This window comes from Bubalus bubalis, chromosome 13, assembly GCF_019923935.1.
Source record: "Bubalus bubalis isolate 160015118507 breed Murrah chromosome 13, NDDB_SH_1, whole genome shotgun sequence".
In the NCBI taxonomy this organism is placed as follows: Eukaryota; Metazoa; Chordata; class Mammalia; order Artiodactyla; family Bovidae; genus Bubalus; species Bubalus bubalis.
The window spans coordinates 15,768,106-15,782,789 of record NC_059169.1 but is presented as its reverse complement, the minus strand read 5'-3'; the positions used below and the strand labels follow the sequence as shown (position 1 = coordinate 15,782,789).

The 14,684-nt window shown below is 41.3% G+C and overlaps 1 protein-coding gene across 1 annotated transcript in view; it reads right to left on the bottom strand.

Moving 5' to 3' along the window:
* The window catches only part of LOC123328868 (ATP-binding cassette sub-family C member 4), a gene marked incomplete in the record, with an annotated part of 1,148,417 nt that overhangs the window by 112,273 nt on the left and 1,021,460 nt on the right, over window positions 1-14,684 (bottom strand). The window contains 3 exon segments of the mRNA XM_045162484.1: window positions 2,173-2,298; window positions 6,065-6,228; window positions 7,278-7,364. Of these exon segments, the coding sequence (XP_045018419.1) occupies window positions 2,173-2,298; window positions 6,065-6,228; window positions 7,278-7,364 (377 nt within the window).

The following is a 14,684-nucleotide window of genomic DNA, read 5'->3' as shown; positions in this document are numbered from 1 at the left end:
CAAGTCCTGTGCCAGGCTCCTCACAGAAAGACACAGCCTGTCCCCTCCAGGGCTCATGAACCTGTGGGGGAAGAGAATTAGCAACCACAAAATTGGGAGATAATAGACAGAGATGGTCAGCACAGCTCCCATGGGAGCTCAGAGCAGAGGCATGTAACCCAGAGCAGTGGAGTCAGGGCAAGTCACACACATGTGGACCCTGAGAAGATGAGTTGGAGTCAGTCGGGCTTGGAGCAGGCCAGAGAAGAAGGAACATGGGAGTGTATTCCCAGCAGTGGCGGGGAGGGGGGGATCAGAAATGTGCAGTCAGATGTGACAAGGTGCAGTCAGAGAAATGATCATAAGATGTTTATATAAAAGATGGAAAAATAGTCTACAAACATGAAACAAAACAAAAGGGACAGTATTTTCATAGCTCCTTTTGAAATGAATAATAGTAATTCATGAATTAGTTAGTGGTAAAGAATCCACCTGCAATGCAGGAACACAGGTTCAAACCCTGGGTGGGGAAGATCCTCTGGAGAAAGCAATGGCAACCCCTCCAGTATTCCTGGCTGGGAAATTCCATGGACAGAGAAGCCTGGTGAGCTACAGTCCACGGGGTCACAAAGAGTTGGATCAGTTCAGTTCAGTTCAGTCGCTCAGTCGTGTTCGACTCTTCGCGACCCCATGAATCGCAGCACACCAGGCCTCCCTGTCCATCACCAACTCCCGGAGTTCACTCAGACTCATGTCTATCGAGTCAGTGATGCCATCCAGCCATCTCATCCTCTGTCGTCCCCTTCTCCTCCTGCCCCCAATCCCTCCCAGCATCAGAGTCTTTTCCAATGAGTCAACTCTTCGCACGAAGTGGCCAAAGTACTGGAATTTCAGCTTCAGCATCATTCCCTACAAAGAAATCCCAGGGCTGATCTCCTTCAGAATGGACTGGTTGGATCTCCCTGCAGTCCAAGGGACTCTCAAGAGTCTTCTCCAACACCACAGTTCAAAAGCATCAATTCTTCAGCACTCAGCCTTCTTCACAGTCCAACTCTCACATCCATACATGACCAATAGAAAAACCATAGCCTTGACTAGATGGACCTTTGTTGGCAGAGTAATGTCTCTGCTTTTCAATATGCTATCTAGGTTGGTCATAACTTTTCTTTCAAGGAGTAAGCGTCTTTTAATTTCATGGCTGCAGTCACCATCTGCAGTGATTTTGGAGCCCAAAAAATAAAGACTGACACTGTTTCCACTATTTCCCCATCTATTTCCCATGAAGTGATGGGACCAGATGCCATGATCTTCGTTTTCTGAATGCTGAGCTTTAAGCCAATTTTTTCACTCTCCACTTTCACTTTCATCAAGAGGCTTTTTAGTTCCTCTTCACTTTAAGCCATAAGTGTGGTGTCATCTGCATATCTGAGGTTATTGACATTTCTCCCAGCAATCTTGATTCCAGCTTGTGCTTCTTCCAGCCCAGCGTTTCTCATGATGTACTCTGCATATAAGTTAAATAAGCAGGGTGACAATATACAGCCTTGACATACTCCTTTTCCTATTTGGAACCAGTCTGTTGTTCCATGTTCAGTTCTAACTGTTGCTTCCTGACCTGCATACAGACTGACTAAACACAACGAAGAATAAAGAGATGGGAGGGAGGTTCAAAAGGGAAGGGATATTTGTATACCTATGGCTGATTCATGTTGAGGCTTGACAGAAAACAGCAAAATTCTGTAAGGCAATTATCCTTCAATAGCAAATAGATTAATTAAGAAAAAAGAATAGTGATTCATATAGTTTGGCTCGATATAGGTACACCAATCTCTATAATCTCCCCATTTATGGGCCATCAACATAAATTACAAACTTAATTTGAATGTCATTGTCTCAAATACTATCTTAAAGACATTGCTTATTGAGATTCGAGGTATTGAGAACTACTTAGAATTTCATTTCTATACAACTAAGAAGCATATGTATTTTTTCCTTTGAGAATATGGTAAATGGAAGAGCAGGTTAAATGATGTCTCCACCATTCTCCTTAACCTTCCTGTAACATGTGGACGATGCAGTGAATAGTAAGTATTGGTGAACTTAAATACTTCTTTGGTAAGACATCTAAAGCATCCAGTAGAATAGGAAATAAAGCATGAAAATATGGAGTGACATCTATATATATAAACTTACCTTCTCAGTCTGGTAATAAGGTCTATAAATGACTTTTCCCAAGCATTCATTTTTATTGTTCTGATGCCAGTTATGACTTCACTCATGGTCCTGATCCTGTCATCTGTGAGAGCTGCGGTCTTACTCCTGAGGGGACAGATGTGACAGATGAGCTTTAGTGACCACAGCCCAGCTTTCCTTAGCAACAGCAGTAGTGGGCATTGGGGCGGGGGTGAGGGGTGGTGGCCAGGAAGCAAATGGTTCTCTATGGCCCTTTTGCACTTAGAACACAGGCAGATTCTACTCAAAGCACAGATGGAGAAGAAGGCTTCAATTAGGAAGTCAACCATTCAGCCCATTTCAAGAAGTAACTTGGAGAATGTGCAGCTTTGGCTAGGGAAGACCTGAAATGAGTCAGATACAAACCATCTATCTGCTCAAGGAGGTCACAGTCAGGTAGGGAAGGCAGAAAGACACCCAGGAAGACAATGTTTGTGCTATAATAAAAAAGGAGAGAAGTTCTGGGGAGCATAAAATATGGAACTTAATTCCACCAGGAAAGGAAAACAAGAAGAGCTTCAGAGACCTGGTAGCAATGGAGGAGGGCCTCGAAGGATAAGGAAAATCTCTCCACAGCAAAGACAAGACAGGAAATTCCAAATAAAGAAAGACACCAAGCACAGACCTGCACACACACAACACACACAAGAACTCAATGAGCTTCAAATAGCACAACATCTCCATCACCTGACAACCACCCACCTCCAACTCTCTGGAACCTGCTTTAGTCTAACTCAGCAGCAGAACGCTTTTCACCAGCAGCCTCTTTTCTATCACATGTGCTGCTGTGAATGTGGGGCTTCATGAAGACACAATGAAGATCAGCCTGGCCCTTGGGGTGCTTATAATTTAATGGAAACATGAACATAATACCTGAAAAGGCTCCAACATAAGCATAACAAAAATATATGTGGTGAGAAATGGGCCTACAAGATTATCACTATTTAACAATATTTAAATCTATTTCTGCTTTATTGACTATGCCAAAGCCTTTGACTGTGTAGATCACAATAAACTGTGGAAAATTCTGAAAGAGATGGGAATACCAGAGCACCTGACCTGCCTCTTGAGAAACCTATATGCAGGTCAGGAAGCAACAGTTAGAACTGGACATGGAACAACAGACTGGTTCCAAATAGGAAAAGGAGTACAGCAATGCTGTATATTGTCACTCTGCTTATTTAACCTATATGCAGAGTACATCATGAAAAACACTGGGCTGGAAGAAGCACAAGCTGGAATCAAGATAGCCGGGAGAAATATCAATAATCTCAGATATGCAGATGACACCACCCTTATGGCACAAAATGAAAGTGAAAGTGAAGTCGCTCAGTCATGTCTGACTCTTTGTGACCCCATGGGCAGTAGCCTGCACCAGGCTACTCCATCCACAGGATTTTCTAGGCAAGACTACTGGAGTGTGTTGCCATTTCCTTCTCCAGGGAATCTTCCCGACCCAGGGATCGAACCCAGGTCTCCTGCATTGTAGACAGACGGTTTACCATCTGAGCCACTGGGGAAGTCCTATGGCAGAAAGTGAAGAGGAACTAAAAAGCCTCTTGATGAAAGTGAAAGTGGAGAGTGAAAAAGTTGGCTTAAAGCTCAACATTCAGAAAACGAAGATCATGGCATCTGGTCCCATCACTTCATAGGAAATAGATGGGGAAACAGTGGAAAGAGTGTCAGACTTTATTTTTTGGGGGCTCCAAAATCACTGCAGATGGTGACTGCAGCCATGAAATTAAGAGATGCTCACTCCTTGGAAGAAAAGTTATGACCAACCTAGATAGTATATTGAAAAGCAGAGACATTACTTTGCCAACAAAGGTCCATCTAGTCAAGGCTATGGTTTTTCCAGCGGTCATGTATGGATGTGTGAGTTGGACTGTGAAGAAAGCAGAGCACTGAAGAATTGATGCTTTTGAACAGTGGTGTTGGAGAAGACTCTTGAGAGTCCCTTGGACTACAAGGAGATCCAACCAGTCCATTCTGAAGGAGATCAGCCCTGGGATTTCTTTGTAGGGAATGATGCTGAAGCTGAAACTCCAGTACTTTGGCCACCTGATGTGAAGAGTTGACTGATTGGAAAAGACTCTGATGCTGGGAGGGATTGGGGGCAGGAGGAGAAGGGGATGACAGAGGATGAGATGGCTGGATGGCATCACTGACTCGATGGATGTGGGTCTGAGTGAACTCCGGGAGTTGGTGATGGACAGGGAGGCCTGGCGTGCTGTGTGATTCATGGGGTCGCAAAGAGTCGGACATGACTGAGCGACTGAACTGAACTGAAATAACTTGGACATGGGCAAATTCTGCTGAAGGACTCTACTTATTATGATACAGTGCCAAGAGGAGCCAGTGAATGCCTTCACTGTTCCTGTTTCAAATAGGCCTTCAGCATAAGGTTGGAGCCTCCACTGGCTAAGTCTGAAGGGTCTACAACCCACACAAAGGAGAGACTAGAGAAGGCGTTGGTCTTGTTTTTGAACAAAAGCATCAAGCAACTATCATGTTAATTACATATTATCGAATGTTTTTTATCTTTTTATTGAAGGATAATTGCTTTACAGAATTTTGTTGTTTTCTATCAAACCTCAACCTGCATCAGCCATAGGTATACATATATCCCCTCCCTTTTGAACTTGCCTCTCATCTCCCTCCCCATTCCACCCCTCTAGGTTGATCCAGAGCCCCTGTTTGAGTTTCTTAGCCATATAGCAAATTCCTGTTGGCTATCTATTTTATATATGGTAATGTAAGTTTCCGTGTTACTCTCTCCATACATCTCACCCTCTCCTCCCCTCTCCCCATGACCACGAGTGTATTCTCTATGTCTATTTCTCCACTGCTGCCCTGTAGGTAAATTTTTCAGTACCATTTTTCTAGATTCCATATATATACATTAGAATATGATATTTATCTTTCTCTTTCTGACTTACTCCACTCTGTATAATAGGTTCTAGGTTCATCCACCTTATTAGAACTGACTCAAAGGTATTCCTTTTTATGGCTGAGTAATATTCCATTGTGTATATGTACCACAGCTTCTTTATCCATTCATCTGTTGATGGACATCTAGGTTGCTTCCATGTTCTAGCTATTGTAAATAGTGCTGCAATGAACAATGGGATACATGTGTCTTTTTCAATTTTGGTTCCCTCAGCGTATATGTCTAGGAGTGGGATTGCTGGGTCATAACACCATACACAAAGATAAACTCAAAATGGATTAAAGACCTAAATGTAAGATCAGAAACTATAAAAACTCTTAGAGGAAAACATAGGCCCAACACTAGATGACATAAATATAAGCAAGATCTTCTCTGACCCACCTCCTAGAGTAATGGAAATAAAAACAAAAGTAAGCAAGAGGGACCTGATTAAACTTAAAAGCTTTTGCACAGCAAAGGAAACTATAGGCAAGGTGAAAAGACAACCTTCAAAAGGGGAGAAATAATAGCAAATGAAACAACTGACAAAGGAATAATTTCCAAAATATACAAGCAGTTCATAGAACTCAATACCAGAAAAACAAACAACCCAATCAAAACATGGGGAAAAGACCTAAACAGACATTTCTCCAAAGGAAACATACAGATGGCTAACAAACACATGAAAAGATGCTCAACATTGCTCATTATTAGAGAAATGCAATTCAAAACTCAGAATGGCCCTCATCAAAAAGTCTATAAACAATAAATGCTGCAGAGGGTGTGGAGAAAGGGAAACACTCTTGCACTGTTGGTGGGAATGTAAATTGATACAGACACTATGGAAGATAATATGGAGATTCCTTAAAAAGCTAGGAATAAAACCTACAGATTATCAATTTTTAAAACCAGTGTTTCTCTTACCGGAGTGATGAAAACAACATCCCGAAGCAGCTTTGCAAAAGCAGAAGAATAATGAGAACTGCCATCCCAGCAAGACACGACATTCCTATTTCCATCCAGAGCAGGGCAGTCACTGCGATAGCCTGCAGTGGCCCCACACACAGATAGTGCAAGAACGGTGTTACCTTAAGAGAGAAAGACAAAGCCTTCTTACAATGGTGTAAAAACCAATAAGGATACAGTATGGAAACAATATGCTCTGAAGGAACAAAAGGAACCTAAACAGAAATGATCTCAGTGGGTTTTAAACCTGCTAAAGCAGAAATCCAAGTGTCCACCCCAGATAATGCCTTTCAGGGGCAGCACAGGGCTGGCTTCAGGGATGTCCCAGGAGAATCAGACCAGCAGCACTGAAGATGTGGATCTTGTGCACAACACAGATGAGCTCAGGGCTTCCCCAAATGCTCTCTGTTCCAGAGTTTAGCCCCTGTTTCCTCTGGGGAACCGTGGCATCCCCGGAAAGCCTATATTATGGTACCTACCACTTTATCCAGTAATTACTTGTGTATTTAGCTCCCTGATAGGCTGTGGCTTCTATAGGGCAAAAACTAAGCTTTGCTCATCCCTGAAAATGAGCAGAGGCCTCACTTCATGTTTGATGAATGAATACTTGAAAGAGAAGTATCTAGTGCAACACAGATCTGACCAACAGCTACAAAGCCCTGAGTAATGTGATCTATGCATAAGGTCAGTGGAAAAAAGACTGTGGAGGGGACGGTAGAGAGGTGGTTGTGTCTTGCTGGGGACCACGGACTTGGCATTATTCTTCGCAGGTTCCCTATGCAGCAGGCACTTGAACAGGGTGCAGGGGAAAGAACAATCCCTCCCACCAGGTCTTTATCAACCAGAGGAGGAGGAAGACAGTTCGGCAACAGCCACACCACATGCCAAGGAAGGCCATGCCAGGAGGACCCCTAGGGACACTACCAAAGCTGGGCAAGAACACTGCTGCCTATTTATATATATTAGAAAAACAAAACTCTCATCTACAGAACAATATATATAATTACATCAAAGTTGCACACAGAGAAATGAAAGTTGGATAAATACAACCTTTGTCTTACATCCTTAACGGAATCCTGGCTGACACCAAACCCTGGCACCTCTCATCCCAATAAGCTGAACCCAGTGAGAAGGATGGGAAATGGAAGAGGATCCTTCAGGGGCAGCTCACCTGGTCAAACCTGTTCACATCGTTGGACAGCAGGTTGACCATCTGGCCGGTGGTGGTCTTCCCCATGGCTGAGCTACTCAGGCGAAGTGCCTGAAATGAGAGAGAGAGACAGAGAACTGGATTCCTAAGGTGATACTAAGTCATCTTAGAACATAACACAATGGAGCATGTGTTCCAGAAGCCTTGAGTGGTGTCAGCAGGAGCAGGATGACCCCTGACAGCAGGGCTCTAGGGACCCTTGTTCACCCTCTAACTCCTGAGTGTGGCAGCAGCCCCTCCAGCAAGGATGGCAAAGGGAGGAGCAGGAGGTAGAAGCAAAATTCCCATCCTATTTCAGTGACTTGGACCTGTCTGAAGGGTAAAGGGTGTAGGTTTACACTTAAGAGACAACTTAGTAATTTTGAGCCAAATTAGATGAGAGCAGAAAGGCTAATTTAAGGAAGGAAATTTGGAGACTTGGACTATAAATCTGGACTCAATCATTAATTCTGTGGGTGACAATATTTAAACACTTCAGGCTTAGATTGTTCATTCTGAAATGAGCAAGTATAATATTCAAAACACTGTTCCTGTGAGGAAACTGTGTCCTTAATGCCAGTCTGCTGACTTACAAAAGCCACAACCCGTGTTACACAATCCCTTTATTTAGTAAGAAAAATGCCCTAGAGATCTGAGGAAACTGAAGACACACTAGGAGCTGCTTCAACAGACCGCCAACTGGAGCCACTGATCCAAACACAATGTCATACTTTATAAAAATGCTTCATTTACTCCTCAAGTTAAAGAAGAAAACCCATGATCAAGTGAGACTGTAAAATTATATAACCACAATGGAAGAGAATACGAAAGTTCCTCAAAAATTAAACAAGAAATTATCATACAATACAGAAATTATACTACTAAGGATATACTCAAGAAAAACTAAAAACACAAACTTGAATGGACAATTTACACTCATATTCAGAGCATCTATGTTCACAATAGCTAAAAGGTGGAAACAACTGTCCATTGACAGATGAGAGAATACACAGAATGTTGTATAGACCTATAATATTATTCTGTCTTAAAAAAGAATTAAATTCTGACACCTGCTACAACATGGATGAACCTTGCAGATATTGTGCTACAGGACATAAGCCACACACACACAAAATGACAAACACTGTATGATTCCACTTAACAGAGGTACCTACAATAGTCAAATTCACAGAGAGAAGAAGAACAGTGCTGAGTAAGGGGACAGGGGTCAGGGAGTTAGTGTTTAATGGGTGCAGAGGTTCAGTTTGGGAAAAACAAAAAGTTTCAGAGATGAATTATGGTGATGGTCACCAACAATGTGAATGTACCTAATGTCACTAAATGCTGCATTGAAAAGGAGTGAAAAGAGGACACTTTATGCAGTGTATATTTCCCCACAATAATAATAAAAAAAAAAGATCAATGATCAAAAGCCAAAAGTACCTTTACCAAATTTGTGACAATGTATTAATAAATAAATGGCAGGTCATTTGTATTTATGGAACCTCCCATAGGATCATTCAAAATTCAGCTGAAAAGAGCATGAAAACGCTGAATGGGCCATGTTAGGAGTGGCAGATGTGCAGCCTTAGAGATCCCCTGGAGACCTGCCCCAGCCTGGAATCCATGGTGTAGACAAACTACAGCTACGAGCTTAGCAGCCACTCCATTTCTAACACTCGACCTGGTTTCTTCCCAGGACCAGGGATCAGGAGGTGGGGCCCAAGATGAACCACAAACGTTCAGAGGGACCTTTCAGAGCTGCTTTGTCGCACCAGTTTTTGGGTCCTGGGGAATCAGTCCACCTGTAACCTGAAAAGGAGTGTCTTGTTTCTACAACAGGAGGAGTCTAGATGCAAGGCTGTGCACAAGGAAATCTGTCTTTCCCATGTTTCTGGAATTTCAGATTATGTCAATGGTGTAATCCCCACAATTTCTGACTTCATATAGGAACCATCTTTTGGGTATAATTAAGGCAGCAAATGAACATCTCAGGAGATGGTTACATTCACATAAGGTAACGTGCCAGGTCAGATCACATTTCCAAAAGGCAAGATTTCAAAGTGTTAGAGGGAAGAGGAAGAAAAACAAGTGGACAATGGCTCACCTATGCAGCAAAGAGTGAGCTTTGACTAAACCATCACCTCACACCTAACTTAAAGCTTTCACAATGCAGTTCTGGTAAAATTTCATAATTATTATGAGAGTTATGGAGAAGGAAATGGCAACCCACTCTAGTATTCTTGCCTGGAGAAACCCATGGACAGAGGAGCCTGGTAGGCTATGGTTCGTGGAGTCACAAAGTGTCGGACACAACTGAGCAACTATCACTCACATGAGAGTTAAGCATGATCTGAAAAGACAAACAGTTAGCCAATTGGTGGTAAAATCTTGAGTATCCACCTCCTAAATGGTTAAAGATGCAACAGAATAACAAAAATGATGTTGAATGGCAATGAAGAACCTGACTGGAATGTGTGGGCACTGCTAAGATTTCCACATCACCCAGAAGGAAACCAACTCAGATGCTGCTGCCAAACAAGACAGTGAGGTCTCCAGGTTCACACAGTCCTGAGATGTACAAGACTCTGCTCAAGGAAAGATGAGATGACATCTCACTTTCTGCTGACAGAAGCATTCCGAAGAAATGGAAGTTCTAGATAAGTAGCAACCAGGTAAAAGAAGCAATATTTTAAATTTAAGCTGTTTGGGTTTATCTTTCAATGAGGGCTATATTTATTAATAAAAATTGCGTATGTTTAAGGTTACCACATGATGCTTTTATATAAATACACATTGGGAAATGATTACTATAGTAAAACCACTTAAAATATCCACTACCTAATATAGTTATCCTATTTTACATGTTGTGAGAACATTTAAGATCTACTCTCGTGGAAAATTTCAAGGCTACAATACAGTCAAATAAGGATTTTTTTTTTAAAGCAGTCTGAGGCAAAGAGGTATCCAAGGTCAAATTTAAACAGAACCCTTCAGCTCTTGACACTTATATATCTGTGGCAATACCTTCGTAAAGATACCTGAAATCCTTATTCCTTTTATACTAGTTTAGACCAGGGTAAACTGTGAAATAATTTCCTGGCATTCCTCAATACAAAATCGGTGAACACATTAAATCAGTTCTAATTAAAATTGCTATGATGCATACTAAAGATAAAAGGAAATATTGTATTAAATTAGCTTAAATGAAGAGCAACAAATTCTCTCTGGAATGAATGAAACAGTGTAAAATTTCAAGTTTTATCTCAAAAACCCTACTATATTCTTTAATATCATCAACAACAATCACATTCATAGAATGTAGTGAATGAGTCTATATTTGGCATGAATTCTCTTTATATTTTCTCTAATTAGCATAACTATATTGAATATAATTAGATGGGTATTTTAAAATTATAATCATTCCCTTTCTCAAATACATTATCTGCTTCTAGATATAGTTTTATAGATCCAATCTCCTTAGTTCCCTTTTAAATAAATATCTGATGTAAATTAAGGTTTTAATGAACAACAAGAAAAATTTTCTGTAAACAGCACTATGGGATCTAAACATGAAGACACTGAAAATCAGCTTGATACTTTTGATGCTTATTTTTAAATATAAATTTAATATTTTAAAAATATAATTTAATATTAACTTAATACTACAAATTTAGTGGGTATTATGCCACAGCCTATGGCTAAAATTTATCAAGGGCAGCCCTCACGTGATCTCAAAAGAAAAATTTTCATTATTTATTGGTAAAGTTTGCTTCAACAACAACAAACTTGGCTTGATGCAAATAGCAAGCTTCTCTAGGAAGGTGTAAACGATCCCAGTTATGTAATTTTTAGTTTACAGAGAACCTTCCCTAAATGTCCCTGAGGATTCAGGGGAGGTACACACCGTGGTACCGAGCGACACTCACCTTGCGGTAGATCATATGGCACACGGCTACTCTCAGCCTCATCCCCACGCGCTGCATGTGGTAGAAGTACAAGTGGTGCAGAACGGCCCACAGGAGCACGCAGGCGCTCAGCCCTGCCGCGTAGCCGTAGGCTTCATGCAGAGCGGCAGAATCAGTGGGATCGTAGTTTTCAACATAACTAACCATTTTCCCCAAAAATATAGGTTGGACTACTCTGGTGCTTTCCTAAAAGAAAATAAAAGCCTTAATTAGAAATGTCAGTTTTTCTTAATACAAGATTTACTTTTAGCATTAGCAGGTTAAAAATACATTTTGACCAAACGCTACATTCATGGCTAATTTAAAAGAAAAATATGCAGATCCACTATCTCCTATAAGACAAGTAGGCAACAGTTTAACCTTATGGCAAAATTTTACATTCAAAGATAGTAAAGCCTTAGTACTTTATGCCTAATACACTGTGGATACTCAGTATAAATATCACAACCAGTGCTTTAGAAGTCATTTGGCACAATACAAGTGAGTCTTAAGATGAATAAAGAAAAAGGTGGCAGAAGAAATCTGCTTCCATATGAATTAGCCTGCTGGCAGCCTACCCCTGTCCCCTGTCCTCTCAATGACCCAGCCCAATAGAAAGTCAACCTGGTTCACATATGGGAGACACGCTTTCATCACCTTCTTCAGGAATCTTTGTGAACTGATACCCTGGCACAAACACCCACTCCTTTCCATCCCAAACTCCACATGTCTGTAGATCAAGAGAAAGGAAACCAGGTTCAGTTGGAAGACCACAAAGGAATCAGGCTTGACAGCTCTGCAGGCTCTCAGCTCCTGAGAGCACTGCCTCACTATGTCTCTACCCTCTAGAAGTCAGAATGTTCCTTGGAGTAAAAAATTAAACATGGTGGAGGCCAAGCTAAAAAATGATGTCTTCCGTGGTTCTCCATCCACCATCCACTGCAGGTGGTTTGGAAGAAATGTTCCCAATCCTCCCTTCACAAGGCTAAACCAATTGACACAAGGTGCACTGAGGCTTCTACCCTGAATAAGACTTAGGGAAGCAAGTTTCTTTCTCAAAGAAAAAGGCAAAGAAACAGCAACACCTACCTACCCTGCCAACCAGCCACTTCACCCCACAACTTACTTCCTCTCTCTAGTCACCCCTTGAAGGTCTCTTTTTCCCCAGGTTCCCTTCCTTCACCATCAAGGAAAACCACTCAGTGAATGAAAACCACTCACCTAAAGTAAACATCTCCACCCTCAACATCATTTCCTACACAGACTTCATAAAAGACAAAATGTTAAAAGTTTGAAAGTCTTTTAGGAACAGGGCTTTTTCTTTTTGGCAATCCCACCTTACTAACACAGACAGGATAAGCAACTGACAGGTTTGCTTTGATAGCTCTCTTCTATCTGTCTGAAGCTGAGGAAGCCACATACAAGAGGAAGGGAAGGAGAATCCATAACACTAAACAACAAAAAAACTAAGCATTTTCTTAGCCAACTAGTGCCTGATCAGGATATTTATCAAAAGATGTCCCCATGCCTCATATGGGTGTCTCATTAAACCTCAGCATTCTCGTCTTGTTCTACACACATGCACACACACACGTTCACAGGCTGCACCAACTGCCTCTCCTTCCATGAAGGCAGGGAAATTTTCATCTACTATAGAGAATAAAGAGAACACTATTTAGCTGAAGAAGTATAAGTAAGATGATCAGACAGCAGCAAAACGATCAGTTCTGATACATTTCCACTGTGTCCTGTCATCCATCCCAAGAGGCACAGAGACCTCTTGGAAGAGTCCCTCATACAGCAGATTGTCAAACACACTGTTTATAGAGTTTCCTGAGATGGAAATGTGGAGGCCACACAGAGAAGCAAAAATGTCAAACTGTACACATGGGCAGTCCCAGCCCAGGTGTCGCCAAGGGCAGTGCAGTGCTGCAGCCACAAACCACCAGAAGCCCAGCAGGAATATCTGCCATCCCCAAATTTCCTGAAATTTATGATTGTTTTTGGGAATCACCATTGCCTTTTACTCAGCTCTCCATTTGAGCCTAACATCCTTGAATTACACAAGAAATAAGAGTAATATCACTCACCAAAGAGAATATGGTTAAGTGCAACACATCCAGCAAAAAAAAGTAAATAAAGGCAGATCACTACCACCTAAACATATCTGGGTATTTTTTCGCTGAGAAACAATATTTAATAACCCAGTTGTGGGACTTCCCTGGTGGTCCGGTGGCTAAGATTCCACACTCCCAATGCAATGGACCTGGGTTAGATCCCTGGTCGGGGAACTAGATCCCACATGTGGCAACTAAGACCCAGCAGATAAATAAATATTAAAAAAAAAACAGTTTATCAAAAAGCCTCATTAAGGTATAATGCCAGTTTAGGGCCCATACCTTCCATTCATCTGTCAATTCTTTTTTTTTTTTTTTCTTGATAATGATTTTTCTTTCTTTGGAATAGAAATTTTCAAAAGATAATAAAGGTTTTCAGTCATGACCTGTTACTTTGATCTGATGTAATTTGGAAGGAAAGTCATTTGTTATTCTTAAGCACTATTTTGGGACTTTCTCCAATGGCTCAATGATAAGGAATTCATCTCAATGTAGGAGACACAGGAGATGCAGGTTTGATCCCTAAGTTGGGGAGATCCTCTAGAGGAGGAAATGGCAACCCACTCCAGTATCCTTGCCTGGAGAATCCCATAGAAAGAGGAGCCTGGTGGGCTACAGTCCTTGGGGTCACAAAGAATCAGACACAACTGAGTAACTGAGTACAAATGTGCAAGTTTTCCTCTAACAAGGAGCAGTCATGGTAATTCAGAAAGGTGATGAAAAGTATAACATACAAGGAATTTCCATTCTGGCATAAGTTGCAACTACTGAAAACAGAAAATTGATATTATACTCCATATGAAAAATAACAGCAAGCAAAGAACAATTTTCCAGTAATTTCTCTCAAAAAAAAAAAAATAGAAAGCAAAATAGTAAATAACACAAAACTGTGAAAACAAAACCCCAAAGTACATATAGAGAATAAGAATACACACATTAAATATGACTCTTGCAAGCTTCCAGAACACTTAGAGCAGAAGTGATTACAGCCCTCAAAGGTAGACTGAGTAAATCCGTCTCCTCCACACACAAGGAAAGGTTAGAGATGAAGAGTCATTTAACAGGACAGCTATCAGCAGCATTTGTAATCTGTGAATATTTTCATTTCTGGCATTTGGTAAAACTGGCTGAGGCAAACCAGGCAAAAGATTTTCCGACTACCAGAAGATTAGTTCCTACATATGCTCAATGCTCCATTCCAAGTATTATCTCCAAATCAAATAGTGGTGTGAATCCCAAGGAAAGGTCCAATTTGAGAAGACTCTGTTTGTCTTGGAGAGTCTCTCAGAGAAGCAAGGAGTGGCTGTGGCTGGGGACACAGACAC